This window comes from Panulirus ornatus, chromosome 43 (genome assembly GCF_036320965.1).
Source record: "Panulirus ornatus isolate Po-2019 chromosome 43, ASM3632096v1, whole genome shotgun sequence".
Classification (NCBI taxonomy): Eukaryota; Metazoa; Arthropoda; class Malacostraca; order Decapoda; family Palinuridae; genus Panulirus; species Panulirus ornatus.
In genome coordinates, this window is record NC_092266.1 from 32,368,986 (window position 1) to 32,392,804 (window position 23,819).

Below are 23,819 nucleotides of genomic sequence, written 5' to 3' on the forward strand. Positions count from 1 at the left end.
GGTGTGAGGTGGTTTGATCGAGTAAGTAACGTAAGGGTAAGAGAGATGCGTGGAAATAAAAAGAGCGTGGTTGAGAGAGCAGAAGAGGGTATTTTGAAATGGTTTGGGCACATGAGAGAATGAGTGAGGAAAGATTGACCAAGAGGATATATGTGTCGGAGGTGGAGGGAACGAGGAGAAGTGGGAGACCAAATTGGAGGTGGAAAGATGGAGTGAAAAAGATTTTGTGTGATCGGGGCCTGAACATGCAGGAGGGTGAAAGGAGGGCAAGGAATAGAGTAAATTGGATCGATGGGGTATACCGGGGTTGACGTGCTGTCAGTGGATTGAATCAGGGCATGTGAAGCGTCTGGGGTAAACCATGGAAAGCTGTGTAGGTATGTATATTTGCGTGTGTGGACGTGTATGTATATACATGTGTATGGGGGTGGGTTGGGCCATTTCTTTCGTCTGTTTCCTTGCGCTACCTCGCAAACGCGGGAGACAGCGACAAAGAAAAAAAAATGTATATATATATATATATATATATATATATATATATATATATATATATATATATATATATCTTAAGGTTCTGGGACCAAGCTCTTCCACACTTCGTCTGAACAGCAGAGCTACAGTAATTCCCGGAAGTTCACTGACGTACACCAGGATAAACAGGACATGAGGAGGCATTGTGGTACTGCTGAGAGAGTTTCCAGTGAATATAATGACGTTAATATTTGCTAGCAATGTTTGGTATCGTTCAACACATTACATTCTGGTATGCGTGTGTGTTTATGCGTATGCCTGCGCCCATGACTACCGTAAGGGAATGGGGGAAAGCATGCGTACATACCCATTGTTTAATGAATTATTTTTCAGGAGTAATAACATTAACGTTTCGACTGTATGCACGTGAGTATGTACACATCAACACATTCCAAGAGATCCCTAAACACAAAATGCGCTCACCATGGCAACAAGACTACCCCTGTTTCTCTTTTAACCCTATCCGGCCAAAATGGGATCCTCAGTACCTGATAATGTAAGACGAACAAGAGGGCAATACCGCCAGTATCAGGTGATGCCAACAGCCGGTCATCATGTTATCCTACGGCCGCCAACACCGCGCCCCATAATGCCGCATATCTCGTACAGCAAAGATTCTTGCTCTCATCTTTTTATATAAATCACTTACATCAATTAAAAGAATTTCTCCTATTACTTTTCATAGTATACATTATAATACTGTGATTCATTAGGACATTAAAACAACACAGAGGACAACAGGACCTTCGATGGGTGGCTGGGTTGTGGGTGTAGCTGAGTAGGTCCCGGCTACCACCTGACACTCCCCCAACCCCTACACCTGCGCGCCCCCACCTTCTCGTACTCACTCCTAACCTCGTACTTACTACATAACCCCTAGCCTCATAAGCGCTTTCAAACGCAAGGCGAAGGAGGTCTTCTATCTAAGAGAGAGAGAGAGAGAGAGAGAGAGAGAGAGAGAGAGAGAGAGAGAGAGAGAGAGAGAGAGAGAGGTCCGGCAGGCGTGCTAGATGGTCGTGTAGACATTATATATATATATATATATATATATATATATATATATATATATATATATATATATATATATATATATATATAATATAAAGTGATTGGTTCTCGGTGAATGTAGGTTTGCGGCAGGGGTGTGTGATGTCTCCATGGTTGTTTAATTTGTTTATGGATGGGGTTGTTAGGGAAGTGAATGCAAGAGTTTTGGAAAGAGGGGCAAGTATGAAGACTGTTGGGGATGAGAGAGCTTGGGAAGTGAGTCAGTTGTTGTTCGCTGATGATACAGCGTTGGTGGCTGATTCATGTGAGAAACTGCAGAAGCTGGTGACTGAGTTTGGTAAAGTGTGTGGAAGAAGAAAGTTAAGAGTAAATGTGAATAAGAGCAAGGTTATTAGGTACAGTAGGGTTGAGGGTCAAGTCAATTGGGAGGTGAGTTTGAATGGAGAAAAACTGGAAGAAGTGAAGTGTTTTAGATACCTGGGAGTGGATCTGGCAGCGGATGGAACCATGGAAGCGGAAGTGGATCATAGGGTGGGGGAGGGGGCGAAAATTCTGGGGGCCTTGAAGAATGTGTGGAAGTCGAGAACATTATCTCGGAAAGCAAAAATGGGTATGTTTGAAGGAATAGTGGTTCCAACAATGTTGTATGGTTGCGAGGCGTGGGCTATGGATAGAGTTGTGCGCAGGAGGATGGATGTGCTGGAAATGAGATGTTTGAGGACAATGAGTGGTGTGAGGTGGTTTGATCGAGTGAGTAACGTAAGGGTAAGAGAGATGTGTGGAAATAAAAAGAGCGTGGTTGAGAGAGCAGAAGAGGGTGTTTTGAAGTGGTTTGGGCACATGGAGAGGATGAGTGAGGAAAGATTGACCAAGAGGATATATGTGTCGGAGGTGGAGGGAGCAAGGAGAAGAGGGAGACCAAATTGGAGGTGGAAAGATGGAGTGAAAAAGATTTTGTGTGATCGGGGCCTGAACATGCAGGAGGGTGAAAGGAGGGCAAGGAATAGAGTGAATTGGAGCGATGTGGTATACCGGGGTTGACGTGCTGTCAGTGGATTGAATCAAGGCATGTGAAGCGTCTGGGGTAAACCATGGAAAGCTGTGTAGGTATGTATATTTGCGTGTGTGGACGTATGTATATACATGTGTATGGGGGGGGGGGTTGGGCCATTTCTTTCGTCTGTTTCCTTGCGCTACCTCGCAAACGCGGGAGACAGCGACAAAGTATAAAAAAAAAAAAAAAAAAAAAAAAAATATATATATATATATATATATATATATATATATAAATACATATATATATATATATATATATATATATATATATATATATATATATATATATATATATATAACATTCCTACCACCAACTACATCAGCCGGGCGGCCTAATGATATCTCAGATACCTTTGTCGTTTACTGCACGCCCAGTGTACAAACCATACGTCACATGTCTGGGCTTTGTATATGGGTAAAGCGCATGTTCATTCTTACCTCCGCTGGATGGAGGATGTACGTAGATAGATACAGACGCGTCACCTTAGCTGAAGGATTCCTAGCCGATATTTTAACGATTTCATACACTAAGCATTGTAAATACGTTCCCATATAATGATTAAAAATACTTTTCATACATGAATAAAAAACGCATAAATCCCTCACCAGGATTAAAAGTACCTGCTATTTATCTATGTTATTCTGGCCTTTGCTAACAAAACAGTATTTCTAATCCTTTAAAATAATTTTCCCCAATACTCCACTGATTGATTCAATACACAGGTATCGAAATTTAGGCTTTGATCTGACGAATTACCGATGAACGTGATAAACCATACTTCACTTCAAAGTCCAGTAAATATCCAACCAAAATAATGTGTTATGCATCAGATGCGCTTCTATCTTGGTGCTCGCATGAATGCGAATAAAAGGCCTCCGTGTTCTGAATCCTAAATCACAAAGCCAAGGTTTAAAAATGTGATCATAATTACAGTTCCTTTATGAACATGTAATCCCCAAGTGTCAATACTGAAGATGTAACTCTGAAGACCCCCATGAGGCCTAAACCCAGACACACACTATAGCGCCCCTAACCTCCACATTTCGGAGGCAGATGGAGCCACAAGACGTAGCAGATTCGGCGGGTGACGCCGCCACCCGCCGTCGCCCATGGTGGACGGGCTGGACGGACTTTGGCCCAAGCCCCTGCGACACCACACCTCTCCAACGCCTGTACCTACTGCTCGGTTATCATCTGGATCTTTGACTGTAGAGAAGATAACAGCTCAGCTGGATGGTTATCTCAGCCAGCGACCACAGTACCCTGTTCTTCCCATCTACGCCCAAGACTAAATCATCCATAAGTTATCTCCCTTCTACCCTTAAGTCACCAGTTTATGATGCCACCCCTGAGCCCACCCTGTTCTACCGCTGGTGCATCGCCCAGGGACGCCTGCCCATCGATGACAAGCGGCCATAGCCGGCACCCAGCCCCCGGTAACACCCCCAACCCCTCCCCGCAGAGTTCAGCATACCTTGCTCACACACAAAGTGCTTGCGTCACTGGTTCTAGGCTTCTGTATGGCCCCACCATCCACCGTGAATTTAACGACCAATTACCGTCTGGTAGCTTAATAAGCAACTACCTGCGGCAAGCTTAATGACCAATTAGCTGCTGATAACCAATGAATCCAACAACGTAATCTTGCAGAGATAAGAACTTTTGTCGCTGTCTGCTTGATTCACCAATCTTTTGTGATAAGTGTTATCAGTGAAATTACTAGCTGTGTATTACCTGGAGAGAGTTTTACACTCGTGTTGCCCAGTCTTTTAACCTTGTTCTTATTCCTAAGTGTACACACACACCTCAGCCTTAGTCAGGTACCCAGTTATCGACCAACCCAGAGGGAGATGAAAGAACTGCAGGGACTGGCTGTGGGCCAAGTACCGCGCTTAGAAATCGAACCCACGGGGGCTTAACTATGGGCGGACCCATGCTGACTCACGAGTCAATTACGTTACCCACTACAGCACGTGTGTGTGTGTGTGTGTGTGTGTGTGTGCTGCCTCCACTGTGATTATAGATAGTAAAGAGCATGAGGAGGGGGAAGGAATAACAATAGGGATATACAGAAGAGCGGCAGGGTTATTATAGTGGAACGGCGGGGGAATATACCGGGGCCATCAGGGAAATACACCGAAGCGTTAGGGGAATATACCAGAACGTCAGGGATTTATAACGAATCTTCATGCAAATATACGGGGCGTTGGGGGAGAACAGTGACGCGGTAACGCGCAGAAATAAGGAGAGAAAACGAACTGAGGGAAGTCTCACACCGGTCACCAACCCCTCCTCCTCCTCCTCCCCACCACGTAAGCCAGCCGTAACCCCCGCATTGTAAATATATTACCTATCGTTGTTACCCATGCCCTACACGGGGTCCGACCTTACCTAGTTCATCCTACAATAATGGGTGGGACCTACTGCTACAGGTCTTCCTCATCCTGAGGGAAAAAAAAAAAACATACGTTTCGCCCCACGAAATCCAATCAGTTTTTTCCTACAGTGGTGACGTCATCGGAAGTGTGGCGGACATTGCCAGGTTCTGCCACACAGGTAATCTTTACACTCCACATCCCACAGGATGTCGCAGCCATCCTAATCCTCTCTTCCTAGTAAGGCCTAATAGTACTCCTCCCTCTACGTAATGCCCACAACTTCTCCCTCCTAACACGGCATAATAATCTTCCATCTCAGTAAGACCTAATAATCCCCCCTACCTAGTATGCCTACTGATCTTCCCTCCTTGTAAGGCCGAGGAATTTTCCCTAGTAAGGCCTAGTAATCCTCTCACCTAGTAAGACCTATAATAATCCTCCCTCCTTGTGACGCCTAGTCCCCCTCCCTCATAGAGACGCCTAGTCATCCTCCCGCCTCGTGTACTGCCCAGTCCAACGCTTAACATACATCCGTCTGTGTGAGTCGCTTCTCAGTGGGAGCCACGGCGTGAGCCCAGCACGTGGCACGCCAGAACCAAGCCCTCCTCCCTACGTAGGCTTTCTAATACCTGGCATTGCTACGACAGTACTAACCCTCGTGGCCTGATATTCTATGAGCTGACGCATGAGATACTTGCATGAAGTGCTGACTCCATGTTGCAGGAACCCCATCATATAAGTGGGTCCCTGGGTAATAATAATAATAATAATAATAATAATAATAATAATACAGGCAGATGAGGTGTCAACAGCGGTACTGAGGTGAACCACCGGGATGACAGAGGTACGATAATTGTCAACCCGCACACGTCCCCTGGCTGCGGCCGCCGACAAAGGAAATATATGCAAGGCGACGGGATGGGTAAACCTGGCCTTGATGGCGATGAACTATGACCTCTGACCTCGATCTGTGACGTGTGTGTTGATGGGTTGTACTAAAACGACGACACTACACTCGAAAGCCAATCAAATTAACCAATACCCAGTCTTCTTCACCACAGTCTTCTTTTTTTTTTTTTTTTGTTAACCTCTGGACCCATTGTACTTGTCCCGTGCAGCTCCTCAGCCGCACTCCGAGTACGAACAGAATAATAATAATAATAATAATAACAATAATAATAATAATAATAATAACAATCAGATGAACTCCTTTGAAGAAACTGTACTTTTCATCCGCTGACGACGATGCAGCCTCGAAGGTGAGTCTTCACTTGTAACTATAGGCAGCACAATCCAACAGCATCACTTCTATATATATATATATATATATATATATATATATATATATATATATATATATATTCTTTTCTTTCTTTCATACTATTCGCCATTTCCCGCATTAGCGAGGTAGCGTAAAGAACAGAGGACTGGGCCTTTGAGGGAATATCCTCACCTGGCCCCCTTCTCTGTTCCTTCTTTTGGAAAATAAAAAAAAAAAAAAATGAGAGGGGAGGATTTCCAGCCCCCCGCTCCCTTCCCTTTTAGTCGCCTTCTACGACACGCAGGGAATACGTGGGAAGTATTCTTTCTCCCCTATCCCCTATATATATATATATATATATATATATATATATATATATATATGAAGCCCCGCCTCACACACACACACACAGACACAACACACACACACACGCGGTATAGGCCTATGTGGCTGCCCAAGGTCGCAGCAGTTACCTATCTTAGGGAGGATATGTAAGAGTGGGTAAGGGAGACAACACCAGGAATAATTAGGTGAAAATACGTAAAGGTACGATTAGGCGGGCTGCTACCTCCAACAGCCAGGCGGACCAACGACCCTCCCCAGCAGCCCAGACCCAGCACGGGCGGTGGAGGTAGTAAAATGCCCGGAGAAGCACACTAGCTGAGGGTGTAGACTAACACAGAGGCGGATCACAAGCCTCGCCCAGATAAGGGAACTACTGACATCACGTAATATTAAAGACTCAGCCGGCTCAAGGATGGCCTTTAACTCAGGGTGAGAATTTAATGAAACAGAGGGAGGGGGGCGCTTTACTGCACGTCAGGGGATGGTAACAGTGGGTTTTACATGCCCTTTTGTAATGGTGTAATTACTGTGCGCCGGGTACAATGGGTTCATTTAGTTTAGTAAACTTGAGCATAACTAACCAGGTAGAAATAGAACTATTCCATAGGGTAATGTTCTAACCATTGTCCTCCCATACTACACTCCCGTAATGGTATAACCTAACCACGCCGATATAAAGCGGCAAGGGAGCAGGTGCATCTCTAGCATGTGGTACCGCCGTGTTCAAGGATCGTACCGCCGGGCTCAATGGTCGTGCCGCCGCGCTCAATGGTCGTGCCGCCGTGCTCAAGGATCGTACCGCCGTACTCAAGGGTCGTGCCGCCGTACTCAGAGGGGGTTAAGTTTCCCGCCAGTATGGTACAATTAGGCCAAGATTAATGATACAACTTCACCGGGTCTTCCGCTCCAGGCGAACCACCGCATCTGCAGGTGCAGGTTAAGACAAATCTATACATGACCCGCACTATGGAAAACTGGACCAAACCCGCGCAGCCACGCTCGTTATGATACGTATAACGACGTACCCAGCTGGCCGGGGGGGAATGCTCTACCTGGGAAAAAGGGAAAACAATTTAACAGATGTGGATTATGGCGAGCGAGGACAGTGACCCTGATCACATACATCAGTTCGACATCAAAACGGATACGATTTATATCCCAGGAGAGACGTGTATCTACGCGAACAAAGGGGCGTCAGACTGGGACAGTACTGGAGCCCATAAGGGTGTACCCTGGTACTTGTGGACGCCAACAACCTCTCTGGTATTCAGCCGGACCCCCTCTACCTACCTCCTACCCAACCCACACTCAGACGACTTCTCTGATAACAGGACCGATAAGCTGAAGCGATGGAGACAAAGCTTGAGTTTTATCAGGCGGTTTGTGTGGCGCGAATACTATCATAATCTTAGGACTTTAAGCTTAATGAAATTAATACCACACTTATATTGTAGATAACGATACACATGACAGGTGGCAGCAAGAGTACCGCATTTCTTTTGCGCTACCAATTTAAATATATCTTGAACCAGGGAGGAGAGAGATGGCTCTGCAGGCATTGGAAAGGCAAAAGAGAGAACAGGGAGCTGGTCCAGCAGACGAGGCGACAGAGGGTGGGTGGAGGAAGCGGGCGGTGGTTGACCAAGGTGAGCTGGCTGGCCAACCCCAGAGTCTGGGACGAGCAAGTAGCAGCAGGAACAGCAACGCCTCACTTCCCTCCCTCCACCCTCACACCTCTCCTGGCTGGCAACCTCGCTCACCCTAATGTTTAATGCTCACGCCTCCCTCCACCCTCACACCGCTCCTGGTAAAAGGCACGATCCTTGAACACGACGGAACGACCCTTGAGCACGACGGTACGACGAGACGATGAGTCTATATCTAACACTTTCCATCACCCGTCAAGCCCAGGCTCCCGTGTGTCGTCTTCCTGGGGAGGGGGACAGATAATGGGGGAAGCCCCTGATGACAGTCAATAATGGGGGAAGGGGATGTACGACGTCACATGTGGGGGATGACACGCACGCATCATCAATGGGGTCTAGACATGCGCCAGAAGTCAACAAAATGGCTAGGTACCTGACCAACATTATGGGGTGGACGAGGGAGTCTAGCCTTACCAGGTGAGGCTAGACATGTGACCCCAGCTGACCCGTCTATCCTTCCCCCTTAACCCCAGCATGACCAAAGGGTCTAGCCCACTAAATCCTTCTTCATTAGCAGCTACTCAGAATTTTTCAAGCTGTCTACATTTCTCTGGTGCTTATATATATATATATATATATATATATATATATATATATATATATATATATATATATATATATATATATATGACCCTATACTTTACGTTAGTGACCTCACACTTAAGCCCTAGGCTCAAAATAGGGTTCCGTCACTGCCTCATTCATTCTCATCCTACACGCTAACTAACGCCTGGCACAGATAATGAGGGAATTACCCCGATGGATGAATGAGATTCATGTGAAAGCAATGCCACTCACGACGAGATTGTAATTGATGTGCTCGGAGTGGAGGGGTAACGACCTCCACACCCCCTCCCCCCTCAGGATGGTAGTTTTATTTTCCTAATTCATTGAGCACGACAGTACGACCTCGGAGCAAGACGGTACGACTCTTGAGCACGACGGTACGACCCTTGATCACGACGGTACGACCTATGGGCACAACGGTATGACCCTCGAGCATGGCCCTTAAGCACGACGGTGCGATCCTTCGGTATGATGAGCTGGCCTTTCGCATGACCCCAAAATTAAGGGCCAAGTTAAAGGCCTAACCATCATACCTAATAGGTCGTACCATCGCGCTCAAGGGTTCAACCTTCGTGCTTCAGGGTGGAACCATTATGCCCTGATGGCAGACCAACCAAACGAAAACGGGGTGGGTCAGGCCGGGAGAGTTGTGTGAGGATAGGTCAAAGGGTCTAGAGGCTAGGTGGGGGTAGGAATCAGTCACATTCGTGAGCCGCCAAGTTAGGTGTAGTAGGGCTAACTTAGCAGGTGTGGCAAGGCTAAGTTAGCAGATGTAACAGGGTAAGTTACCTACTACAGCAAGGCTAAGTTAGCAGATGTAGCAGGGCTAAGTTAACAGATGTAGCAGGGCTAGGTTAGCAGATGCAACAGCGCTAAGCTAGAAGATGTGGTGGGCCAAGTCAGCAAGTGTCGCAGGGTAAACTAAGCTAGCAGTAGTGGCAGGGGTCGAAGTGACAGGTGTATCAGAAAAAAACTACAAAACCCAGGTAAGCAGGACGGGCGAATGTGGTGGGTCAGGTGAGACCGTCCAATGCAGCAGCAGCTAGGGTGGGTGAGGGTGGGTGGGAGAGAAGCGGCCACGGCGGTGGCGGCGGGAAAAGCGCGTCCCTCCGGTGTGTGCAACATGACCTGCAGTCAACCTCCCGTATCCCTCAAAACACCTACCCACTCCACAGTCTATCATGCAACTTCCACCAGAGCCACTGACTCGTCACTGCTATTAATACATATGAAACCCCAAATCGTCGTCGGGTTAGTGAGCAGTGAAAATCCAGCCATTGTTCTCTGGTCGGCGGGGCAGGACTGTTGGTCCCGGGGGGGAAAGGGGGGGGAGGGATGGGAGAGGGGGGAGGGAGGAGGGTTAGCGCTCCTTTGTTTACCTTGTGAGAACCTGGGCGCGCGCGCGCGCCCGGACGTTTAAATCCCGAGCCCCCCACGTGCCCTGCTTAGCCCCGACAATGAATATTACGAATAAATCTACGATTTTATAAGACTAACGTAATATTCTCTGTAGGCTTACGTAATGCAAACGTCGAATTGTAGTCGTAGAAAGCGAGTGGGTGAGTCGGTAGAACAATTTACAGTGCGTCTGGATGAACAGGTGCCCGGGGAAGGGGTGGGGGGGGGGGGGGGTCTCTCCGTGAATCCCTTTCCGACTCTCAGGTTTGGTTATCATAAATCAATAATACTAATACTGGTAACGTTTCTATACTACTACTACTACTATTACTACTAGTAAAGATTTAGCGTTCTTGTAATAATTAGGGACTTGTCATAAGCTTCAAAGATAGGCTTTCTTGATTTCCATGCAGAAAAACCACAAATTTTCAATGATTTTCTTTAAAGTGTTTCCTTTTCAGACCAATTACAAAGTAACAGATGAGTGTATTATTTGAAAAGGAAGGAAAATAACTGCTCTACAGGACACCACAACATGGGCTTAGGTCATCCACAACCTTACAGAATGATGAAGTTATGAGGTTCTCCCGTCTCCTCTCTCATCATAAAACCAACACTAGAGTGATGGGGGTTATGAGGTTGTAATCTCTTATCACACAACTCCAGCAACAGAGTGATGGAGGTTAAGGTTAAAAGGTTATAGACCTCTCTCCTCTCATCAGCAGACACAACCCCACGACCAGAGTGACGGAGGTTATGAGGTTGTTAACCTTTCCTCACTCAACAGCAGACAGACAACCTCCAGCATGAGAGTGGGGGTCAGAGAAACAGACTACAGCTGAGGGAAGCAGCAGTGAAGAACAGTCTGTCATCTCAAGTGTCCCGTTAGGGGTCACCGGCCGCTCCACACTCCACCCCTACACTCCCCTACACATCCACTTACACCTACAGTTCCCTACACATCCACTTACACCTACACTCCCCTACACATCCACTTACACCTACACTCCCCTACACATCCACTTACACCTACAGTTCCCTACACATCCACTTACACCTACAGTTCCCTGCACATCCACTCAACACCTACACTCCCCTACACATCCACTTACACCTACAGTTTCCTACACATCCACTCAACACCTACACTCCCCTACACATCCACTCAACATCTACAGTCCCCTACACATCCACTCAACACCTACAGTCCCCTACATATCCACTCAACACCTACAGCCCCCTACGCATCCACGCCACTCCCTACAGTCCCCTTCACATCCAATGAACACCTACAGTCCCCAACACATCCACTCAATACCTACAGTCCCTTACAAATCCACTCCACTCCGTACACATCCACTCAACACCTAATCACACTTACCACCACACGAATGATTATATAATCCACAAACGTATTCAACCAAACCACAAGACAATATTTCACAAACCTATCCGTCTTATTATCAGTCACACATAAGCTACAATTATGTTGCAGAAATAATCAATAATTACAAAAATGTTATTTTCCTTGATTTTCCATCTCTGGCTGCAATTAGTTCGATAATTGGATATCATCATTATCATTATAATTATCATCGTTATCCCCGGGGTAGGGGAGAAATAACACTACCCAATTATCTCCTGCTGGCTGTGCAAGGAGCGAAAGAAGGGCTGTAGCGAGGGGATAGAATTCCTCCCCTCCTGTATTATCAGTTTATATAAGGCAAGAAAACAGGAGGGGCTGCACAAAGATTTTCCTGCTGGGCTCAGTTCCTGACGCTGCCTCGCCACGGCGGGAGAGACAAGCAGGCATAAACTATTATTATTATCATTATTATTATTATTATCATTATTAACAATATTATTATCATTATTATCATTATTATTAACGATCATTTAATTATTATTATCATAATTTTTACAGAGTGAAACACCGGTTCTCACTACACACCGTACAAGCAGGTTGAAGTGTAAACAACACGAGGAGGGTAAGTGTTGGGACCTGCAGTAGCTCAGGAAATGAGACAATGAAGCCGTACATGTGAGTGTGTACGGCGGCTAACCGCTCACTCACAGGAGGGGCGGCTGCCCCCCACCCCAACCCCACGCGACAGGCCCACGATAACCCCCTCCCCACACAACACAACTATTATTAACAATACAGTGTTCATAAGTTACTCTCATCCTTCCAGCTAAAAACAACACAACAGTAAAGAAAAACATCTCTGGTGTTTACAAGAGTGACTTTTGTTTTCCAGTGTCAAACAATATTCATCAACAGTTTCTAGATAAAAAATTATTTTAGTATAAAGAAAACTTTAATCTTGAGCTCCAGACCAGGGGAGGGGGGTCACTGACACCATCAGCAAAACTCACACAATGACACACACACACACACACACACACACACACACACACGACACCACCACTCATTTCTACACTCATGTCCTCCTCCGTCCCCCCACTTTATCTTCCATATTCACCCCCTTCCTCCCCCTCTTCACTACATAAATGGGAGGGGGAAGGACCTGGAGACCCCTACCCATGCGTATATCGACCACTGCCCCCCTCCCCCCCCCACCCAACACCCACGCTATCTCGCTACCTGTCACGGGACGTGTCACGCTTCGAAGCAGAGGAGCTGTCACGGCTTAGTCTAGCGACTTGTCAAAAGTGGAGTCACACTGGGTCTGTCATGGTTGTCAAGGGTGGGGTCACACGGGGTCTGTCACGGTAGTCAAGGGTGGGGTCACACGGGGTCTGTCACGGTTGTCAAGGGTGGGGTTACACGGGGTCTCTCACAGCAGTCAAGGGTAGGGTCAAACGGGGTCTGTCACGGTTGTCAAGGGTAGGGTCACTCGGGTCTGTCACGGTTGTCAAGGGTGGGGTCACACGGGGTCTGCCACAGGTGGGTTCACGGAATGTGTCATGTCTGTCAATGGTAAGGTCACGGGGTGTGTGACAGCTGTTAAGGGTGGAGTCATAGGGTGTGTCAAGGCTGTCAAAGAGTGGTGTCTATGACCCCTCTATGGTGCCCTAAACACAGACACACACACACACACACACACACACACACACACACACACACACACATACTATCAAAACACAAACTTGGCAGACACGTCAAGAGGTGGACTTAATATCATTTCAAAGTTCAAATTCAAACTTTCTCTTTATCCAAGAGAGAGTTAATGAACAATCTACTAAACAATATGTCAAATAAATTACGCCAGGAACAGATATAAACATTAATCACCTTCATTATACTCAAATTAATGTGCGACGGTGAGGAAGTGACAAGAGCGGTGAAAATCACCGTCATGCGGGGGGAGAAAAAAATCAGTGAAAAGTCAATTACGTCATTTTGCAAGTGATGATGACAAATGCGATGGGGCATCAGACGTAATGGTACCTTGTGGGAGAACACATGCAACAGAAAACGGAAGAACGTCAACAAAGAGCAAGACTGTCTGTCAACCTCGCCAACGTCCTCTCTCTCTCTCTCTCTCTCTCTCTCTCTCTCTCTCTCTCTCTCTCTCTCTCTCTCTCTCTCTCTCAAGAACATCCTTGCAAGTAAGCGCCCTAGTATTATCCTAATGAGGTACCATTTGACACACGCTTAAGGTTGAGTCGCTAATGGTCGATGAGTCGCCTATATATATATATATATATATATATATATATATATATATATATATATATATATATATATATATATATACGTGGGAACAATACAATTCTTTCCTCGTTCCTTGTACAGAGTTTAACCAGGATATGATGTGGTTTGAGAGAGAGAGAGAGAGAGAGAGAGAGAGAGAGAGAGAGAGAGAGAGAGAGAGAGAGAGAGAGAGAGAGAGAGAGAGTGCGCGTGTGTGTTGAGGCGCTCATAAATTCGTGCATGTAAACTTTCTTTACCAAGAGCACAGACACACACACACGAGCATAAACAGCCTACTAACACACACAGGTAATGTGCTGGAATATTCCACTGGATTTATTTCAAACACAGTGACTAACCATGTCTGTGTGTCTGTCTGTGTACTGGTCTTTCTGTCTGTCTATAAGTCATCTGCCTGTTGTTCGGTCTGTCTGAAAGTTGGTCAGTACGACTGTCTGTATGACGGTCAGTATGTCTATTGATCCGTCTGCCTGTCGGTCCGTCTGTCTGTTAGCCGGTCAGTCTGTCAACTGGTCCATCTGTCTATTGGGGCGTGAGCGGGGGCATTATCACCAGCGTCCAGAACATTCCACCCCTGTAGCCTTGTCCACCCTGCCTCACCTGACTCATCCACGACTGAATCACCTACTGCATCACCTCGAGTAATACCTAGTTCACCATGAGTCAGTCCGGGCCAGCCCGGGATTGGACACATAGGTTCGAATCCTGGGCGTAGAAGCTGACCCCACACCCAACCCAAGTGTTCATCTTCCCCTCGGGGTTGGTCGATTAATGGGTACCTGACTTAGCCTAAAGTCTGCCGTCAGTTTACGTCTCTTGCCTCTACCATCTGAAAGGGGTCTATTACCCCCTATCCTATACCATCCCTCACACGTGAAGTCATCCCTCCTTATGTTTCCTACCCTTTAGAAGAGGTCTATTTCCTCCCCTATTCCTCTCCATTTTCGTATCTCCCTTGAGGACGGTCTATTCCCTAAACCTGTCCCCCGGTCAGATGGATCTATAACTTCTCTAGCCCCTCCTAAAGACTTTAAATCATAAAGAATGTTCTGGAAGCTGCGGACATAGGAAATGTTCTGGAAGTTGGATGGCATTGTTTTCCTCCCGCCGAGCGAAGCATCGGTAGAGGGTCTAATAATACGGTGTTGGGAATCTCGTGTTGTTGTACGGCTCTTTGTGTGGGCTGCCGTTCTCTGTCCTCTGTACCTTCCTCCTGACTCACTCTCTCCAGTGCTGGACTGTCATACCCTGGGGCACGATGGTACGACCCTGGGGCACGGCGTTACGATCCCTGGGTATAAGATTTTTTCCTCCGACGCTCAGTTGGTTGTTGCTAACGCTACCACGGCAGGAGACGGCGAAGAGGCGCGAAAGGCATATGAAAATCAGCCATCTTAATTATGATGACGTTCGACCGACGAGAAGGGGAGAGGGAATGGATCAAATTGCTTTGTGTAAGGTGTCGTGTGTTGGGCGGGGAGAGTGGTGACGGGATGTTAGTTATCATGGGGAGCATAGGGACCTGGGAGAGGGCGGTGGCAGGTCCTCTCCCCAGCAGGCGGGTCTCGTCATCCAAACACACACGAGACACTATGAACCATTTCCTCCAACGTACGAGACACAACTGGAGATGGAGCACATATATACATCATAACTCACAACATAATGATGAAAATGTCTATCAACGGTGGTCATGCAAAAAACGACACGATATGCTTTCTATTCCTTAACCACAACAGTACGACCCTTCCGTAAGATGGCCTGCCTCAAAGGAAGGGTCGTACTGTCGTGCTCAAGAGCTTAACGTGGTAGTACACGTGTTATCTAAATATGAGGTGACTGAACCAACAGGTCTCCCTACAACACCTGCTACACACACACGTTAGGTGGCGACCCGCCCGTCCAACAGCTAGTCGGCCAGACATCACAACACCTGATCTGGGTCATCCTTCCTCACACTGGCTTCATGCTCCACAGGACTCGGAAATACCTCTCCCTTCCTAATGACCAACCAGGCCATCTGCCTGTCCGCTACTCCTCTTTATACATACATACATATATATACACACACAGGGGTGTGTGATGTCTCCATGGTTGTTTAATTTGTTTATGGATGGGGTTGTTAGGGAGGTGAATGCAAGAGTTTTGGAAAGAGGGGCAAGTATGAAGTCTGTTGGGGATGAGAGAGCTTGGGAAGTGAGTCAGTTGTTGTTCGCTGATGATACAGCACTGGTGGCTGATTCATGTGAGAAACTGCAGAAGCTGGTGACTGAGTTTGGTAAAGTGTGTGAAAGAAGAAAGTTAAGAGTAAATGTGAATAAGAGCAAGGTTATCAGGTAGAGTAGGGTTGAGGGTCAAGTCAATTGGGAGGTAAGTTTGAATGTAGAAAAACTGGAGGAAGTAAAGTGTTTTAGATATCTGGGAGTGGATCTGGCAGCGGATGGAACCATGGAAGCGGAAGTGGATCATAGGGTGGGGGAGGAGGCGAAAATTCTGGGAGCCTTGAAAAATGTGTGGAAGTCGAGAACATTATCTCGGAAAGCAAAAATGGGTATGCTTGAAGGAATAGTGGTTCCAACAATGTTGTATGGTTGCGAGGCGTGGGTTATGGATAGAGTTGTGCGCAGGAGGGTGGATGTAAAAAGAGCGTGGTTGAGAGAACAGAAGAGGGTGTTTTGAAATGGTTTGGGCACATGGAGAGAATGAGTGAGGAAAGATTGACCAAGAGGATATATGTGTCGGAGGTGGAGGGAACGAGGAGAAGTGGGAGACCAAATTGGAGGTGGAAAGATGGAGTGAAAAAGATTTTGTGTGATCGGGGCCTGAATATGCAGGAGGGTGAAAGGAGGGCAAGGAATAGAGTGAATTGGATCGATGTGGTATACCGGGGTTGACGTGCTGTCAGTGGATTGAATCAGGGCATGTGAAGCGTCTGGGGTAAACCATGGAAAGCTGTGTAGGTATGTATATTTGCGTGTGTGGACGTATGTATATACATGTGTATGGGGGTGGGTTGGGCCATTTCTTTCGTCTGTTTCCTTGCGCTACCTCGCAAACGCGGGAAACAGCGACAAATATATATATATATATATATATATATATATATATATATATATATATATATATATATATATATATTCCTGGTTTGGTCCAGTCAATGGGTAATACATATTCCTGTGTGCGTTGCTTTTAGATAACCTATGTTACTACATTATCATGGTAATAATTATTCACAACTACTGAATCTGCACCTTATAACAAAGACATTATAACTCATCACTCTGAAAATTTGAATAATGAAGTATGATGATCCTGTAAGGGAGGTGAATAATAATGAATGGGGTCGTGATAAAGAGACAAATCATACACTCGTGACCAGTAGTTATGATGGGTGAAGCATTGTTCTCTCAGGGCAGCCCGCACCTCACGATGCAGGACGATAACCATTACGTCTGAGGCCTCATTTACTGCAAGTGGCGGTCATAACAAATCCCTGGGAAGCCGTCGAAAACTTTCCTCCACAAGAAAACCCCATCAGTGTCGGGTGGTCCAGTCTGCAGTTAGCCTTCTTCCCCAGCGGATGCCAGGTACACACATTCAATCAACCGGTCTCGTGTGTGTGTGTGTGTGTGTGTGTGTGTGTGTGTGTGTGTGCGTGTGTGTGTGTGTGTGTGTGTGTGTGCGTGTGTGTGTGCGTGTGTGTGTGTATGTGGGGGGGGGGGGGGGGGGGTTGCGAACCGACTGCCCGCTCCGTGACTCTAACCTGGGCCCGTAGCTTCGTAGTGTGCTCCACTGACCACTAGACCACTGAGGCTCAAAAATGAAACTCGATGTGTTTGCTAGGTTCTCCCTCTCACTAGCTGTAGTTTGACTCACTTGTATATAATTATCTTCAGAGGGTAGTTCTGACGTCCACAAATTACCAAATTTTTCTCCTCTTTCATGAAAATAGAATTAACTGCATGGTCACCGCCGGTGAGGAAGAGTTGTATACACGTTTATTACTTAAACGACTCATGCTTGTAACTCATTAGGGTAACTCAGGTTTGCGCCAAGGTTCCATGTGAACGCACATGACATGACATTCACAACAGCAAAATCATATGTATAGAACTATATTTTTGCCTCAATGTCTTATAAACTGGACCTCCCCATCCCGATGATACGGAACAACCCTTGTGTTCTTCTTGTAATGTTTTACCCAAACGAGTTTAACCTTTAAGGAACACATCTACGCCGCCTTCACCCAACCCAGAATTAGACTGGTGCAGGTGAGGTGGGGTCCGGGTCAATGATTACGGGTTCTTTAGGTCAGAGGTTGAGACTGTAGCGAGCAAAACGACCATCTCGAGCATCACCGTGTGAGGGTAAGGCCAGAGGTCACCCACTTTTCCCTCATGACACAGAAATGAACCTTTAGAATATGTTGCCGACTACGTCTGGTTTTCTAAGTCTCTATAGCCCAAAGTGTCCAGTTAGAGTAGTCAGTACACTCTTATCCTCATCCCAGACGGAGTGAGGAACTCATACTTGCCAGCAAGAGCTAAGATGGTACTCACCTTGACAATGTCGGTGGACTCGAGGAGCTCCCGCAGCCCGCCCTCGTACATAAGGCTTCGCTCGACCATCACGTCGAAGATGTAGATGTGTCCGGAGACGAGGCCGATTTGCAGGAGGGTCATGGGCCCCGACGGGCCCAGGTTGACGCCCTCGCCGTCGAAGCTGACGGGCTGCCGAGCTGCCAGAATGGCACTAACCAGCTGCCTGGCTTCCCTGACGGAGACCACGACCCTGGTGTTCCTCAGGAGCCGGCCCGTCACGCCCTCCGCTCCACCACCACCCTCCCCGCCCCCACACGAGTAGTTGACCCGGTCCCGCTCACTATTATCCGCCAGAGTCTTCCGCAGGAGGTAGTTCACCCGGGCCTTTAACGTCTGCTGCTGCTGCTGTTGCAGCTGGTGGTGGTGGTACTGGTGGTGTTGGTACTGGTGCGGCCGAGCAGGAGACCCAGGCGACGTGGGCGACGTGTGGTGGTTCTCCTCCCCGTCTGGAGACGACGTCACTCTCTGACCCGTCTGCTGCCGCTGTTGTTGCTGCTGCTGTAATTGCAACTGCTGCTGCTGCTGCTGTAGTTGCATCTGCTGCTGCTGCTGTTGTAGCTGCTGCTGCTGTTGTTGTTGTTGTAGTTGTTGCTGTTGTTGTTGTACCTGCTGATGCTGTTGAAGCTGCTGCTGCTGGTGCTGTAACTGTTGTTGTTGTTGTTGTTGTTGTTGTAATAACTGCTGCTGTTGCTGTGGCTGCTGCTGTTGCCCAGAGATTCCCTGAAACTGTTGTTGTTGTTGTTGCTGCTGCTGCTGCTGCTGTTGTGGTTCTTCCTGCTGTTGGTGTAGTTGCTGCCGTTGGTAGAGGTGAGTGTGGGTGGTGTTGGGCCCAGCAGCGGCCGAGTGCACTAGCCTCACCATGTTGGCCTGCAGGTAGAAGGTGTTGGAGTGCATCTTCAGGAGGGTGGCCAGATCGCTACTGGAGCGGCAGATCTGCGACAGCGTCTCCTTCGGGAAGGCGTTCGTAAGGCCGTTGAAGAGCGTCTCCGTGATGAGTGGGCCCCGGATCAACGCCGCGCAGCAGTACTGCAACACCTGCAACACAGAAACACAAGTCATACACACGCACAGACACATACGTCATATAACTAGACCTACGGCTACACTGGGACACGACACAACACGAAGATCACACGACACAATAAAATATCTGAACTACAAAGGTCACAGTTCACGATACTATACTAGACTACAGAGGTCAATGAACAGATCATATGAAAAAAATAAATGATGATACTGTAAACATAAGGGCTTTGCTATAAAGCTATGAGCCATGGAAAAAAAAAATACAAGAAAGGAACAATACGTAAGGACAAAATCACAAAGGGTACGCCATCATGTTGTAGCCACTGGAAAGATTACATTAGTCAAGAATTAAGAGAATATCAAAGAAAGACAATTACAACTGGTACGACACAGTATGAAGAATGCCACACATCGAGTATACATTAGATAAGAAATATGCAGAGATTACAACACAAGAACACATGAAACAGAAATCTATATATTATACACAGACAAACGAATGGTACTTCACTCTACGATACATCTATTATTACATTATATATATATATATATATATATATATATATATATATATATATATATATATATATATATATATATATATATATATATATATTCTTAAAACTACGATACTCCAGAGAAAGAGTTCAATTCCCTTACATTTCCCCTTCACACTTCGACACCCATTCTTTCTCCCCCATTTAACATTCAGTATTTCCTCTCTTAGTTCGCAACTGTGCAGCATCTCCACGACGATGAAGCGGTAACTAGGTTAAATTCAATTGTATGAAAACGCAATTTTTCCCTAAACCTCTTTCTATATCTTACTCGATTATTACTATTCACTTTCATGACACTGAATTCAATACTGTATTGTCATAAAATACGTTTGGTATATACATAGTCTCTACACTCTATCATGGAGGGCATATAAAATGGCTATTATAAAATCTGATTTCCAAAAGCTTAGGGGTATTGTACAGGTAATCACTTTTTTTCCCGAACAGCTATTCTAAATCAACAGGGGTACTCCTTCTCCTCAGTAACGAACATTACTTCTCACATGTCTGGAGAGCCCCTTCTTCTACCTCTATTTTAACTTAAGCGGAATTGAAAGGCTTTCCGCTTTATCAAGTCTTCTGTAAACTTCGTGATTTTGCTCCATTCTCACTGTTCAAAAGGTTTTATTTCGGCAACCGCTCTTGTGAGCGAGTCTACCTGTGTAGCAGCCTATGCTAGATCTGCACCTGCGTGACACGACTGGTTGCTGCTTCCCACGGTTTGTGTGTGGAGACCAACTATACGAGATTGACCGTTAAAGGAACTTTTTCTTTCCTCGCACAGCGAAACTGGAATTATCTTCCTTTTTTATATTTTCCTCCTCCGCCAATATTTATACTTTCAGAAGTCTAAAAATTGGTGATTTCAATCAACTTCCCTTGTTTTTTTTTCATTACTTATCTTTGCAGCATACATTTGCCCGCACCATGACGGCTGGTAAATTGACAACAAACAACGTACAAACAACGATATCATAAGAAAACAGTGAAACGATCCTAACCTAAGCAAAACACAGGGATCCCTCACTCTTCCGTTCAAACCTACTAAGGACCATTAGACGTTATTATGAAGGCATTTCATGTTAGTAGCAGAAGGTTGGTAGGAGAAATGGCGGGGGGTTACGCGCCAAGCAACCATTACGAAGTCATGAAACACAGTGTCTTATCCAGCATGCAAACCAACCCAGCTTCTTGCTACGTTCCACTCCCACAGCGCCTCTGTTCCACATTGAGCAACACGAAGGTTAGTTATGCATAGGACCGCAAAGAGAAAAGCTGATATGGAATAAATGTATACACTTATTTTCTAAGACATCAACCAGCGAATCGTCTTCCTTTCTTTTAATATCTTGGCACGACCATGGTAAGATTCTTGAGCATAGCGGTACAACCCTTAACCTGACCTTTAACAGCCACGTCAAAGGCCATGCCAAGGATCGTAGCGTTGTGCTCAAGCGGCTAAATATGGTGGATATGTTTATAATAAACTTTCTTCCACGCATACTGTTCTACATATATTAACGCACTAGATTCAGCTACGCAGATTTGGTGCACCAAACAACAGACATGAGCTTTAGAAAATCAATGCGTCGCTCTCTTTACACATTTCCTAAATAGATCGTGCAAAAAAACAAGCGACCTGAAGAAATCTTTAATCAAAAGCGTTAGATAACGTGTCTTGCTTTTCCACGTATCTTTCACAGAAATAGACTACTATCAATAAAGCGAGTTCTACAGTCAACACCACTGTGAACACAAAAATATAAAAAAAATAGACATTCATATCTTATTAACGCATTTTAAACTCAAATAAAGTTACTGATGAAATATTTTTAAAAAATCTTTAAATAACGATTGGGCGCGCGCGCATCAGTAGCTGGCTTCCCTCCACTACCATAACTTGCATTCTGGTTAAGCTTCCATTACATAAATAATCACCGTCCAAACGTGTCCTCATGCTCTATAAAAAAAAAAAACAAAGTATCTATTGGTCATTCAGCTCTTAAAAAAACAGATGGTGGCTAAAAAAAAAAAAAAAGTCACTCTGCATATATCTGTAATGGAGTAAACCACGCTCTTTCTCCAACCTTATTCAGTATCTTCTAACATGACCGCTCGTTACCTTAACCGAAAACAACATGAAGGTCCATGTATACATATACAACCTCACAATTACAACGTCTTGACACCAGCGTAGCAACAATAAAGCGATACATTACACATCTGGAACAACGGCTCACTAAGAACAGAACATCCGCATCTCCAAAGAAGTCTTCAATCATTCTTTTAACCCCAGACAGACACAAATCCAATCACCATCTTCCACTTGTATGGCCAGTCACACCCGATGAACAAAGCAAACTATTCGACGTATCACACGATACACATATGACATTCACTGCCCATACGAAAAACATCAGCACACAAGCAACACAAACTGAAAGACCTCGTAACACTAGTGTCAGATCTGGACAAGACAAAAACATCTTAATATCCTCAATAAACAATTCATCCGCTCCAACTTAAAATACGCCTCACCTGATTGGTCGTCCACCTCGTAAGCAAATATAACATAGCTGCAAGCCAATCAAAACACAGCATTCAGAACAATCACTTGCTGCCTAGCCACCAGAACACTCAACACCCACACAATGAAACAAAGATCCTCCCATTATATTTTCCACTCAAAATACTTGGCACTCAATTCTTTGCAACAGTATCAAATCCCTCTCACACGAACTACTCCTCACCTAATCACAAAACCCGAAACAAAAATCCTGTCCCTGCCTTTCACTTCAGCAACATCTTCGCACACGTCCTCATCCCTCGAAAATACAACACTGCCGAAAGCATACACAGTGAAATGACCAGACAAGCACTAGACAAAACGCCTTTTAACCTAAACACGCTCCCACTAGATATACGCCCACTGCAACCACATTCCCCAGATATACATTTACCCCGTCCACGCATGGACCACCACCCATTCCTGCAACACTGTAGATAACCATCATATCCCAAGACCCTTCATGCCCACAATGCGACTACCAATACGAAAACACCGAACACTTTCTGCTCAATTGCCCTACACTTTCTCCAGAATGACGCACACATCACTATATGACCTATGGTCCCGCCCGGTGCATGTGGCCGGCTTCCTGATCACTTCCTCCCAAGTTTAATGTCGGTTGGTTGGTTGGGGCTTTAGGCCTATCAACTGTCAGGGTCATTAAGGCCGCCAACGTATGAACTTGCATCCACCAACCGAAAAATCTTTAACACCTTCGGGTGCTAAAGATAATTCTAAGACCACACAAACACACACACACTCTTACTACGCATGTGGCCCATGAAATGTCGCGCAAGAGAAATGCTTGAAACAAACATAAAAAGTAAACACTAAACACTCCCAAAGGAAGACGTCATTAAAGTAATTGAAACGAATTTTAGTCATGAGAGCAATATTGATGTAAAACTTTCCTGCAAGCACAATACATGATACAAACATTCCTTCACGTCTCTTGAAAATATGTGCTAATATGAGTGTGTAAACCCACCTTCCTACGCCGGCCTTATAAAACCTTATTAGCCTAGCCCTACCTTTAAAACAAACCCCATCTTTCTAAGCTGCCCTACATGTAAAATCCATTTTCCTAGGCCTGACCCCTCCCCCCATATAAACCCCCATCTTCTTGGAGTTTC

The 23,819-nt window shown here is 45.8% G+C and overlaps 1 protein-coding gene across 1 annotated transcript in view; it reads right to left on the minus strand.

Moving 5' to 3' along the window:
- The window catches only part of egl (Egl_like_exo domain-containing protein), a 120,631-nt gene that overhangs the window by 77,006 nt on the left and 19,806 nt on the right, over window positions 1-23,819 (minus strand). Inside the window, exon 2 of the mRNA XM_071687507.1 lies at window positions 18,490-19,566. Coding sequence (XP_071543608.1) covers window positions 18,490-19,566 — 1,077 coding nt within the window. The remainder of the gene's footprint in view (window positions 1-18,489; window positions 19,567-23,819) is intronic.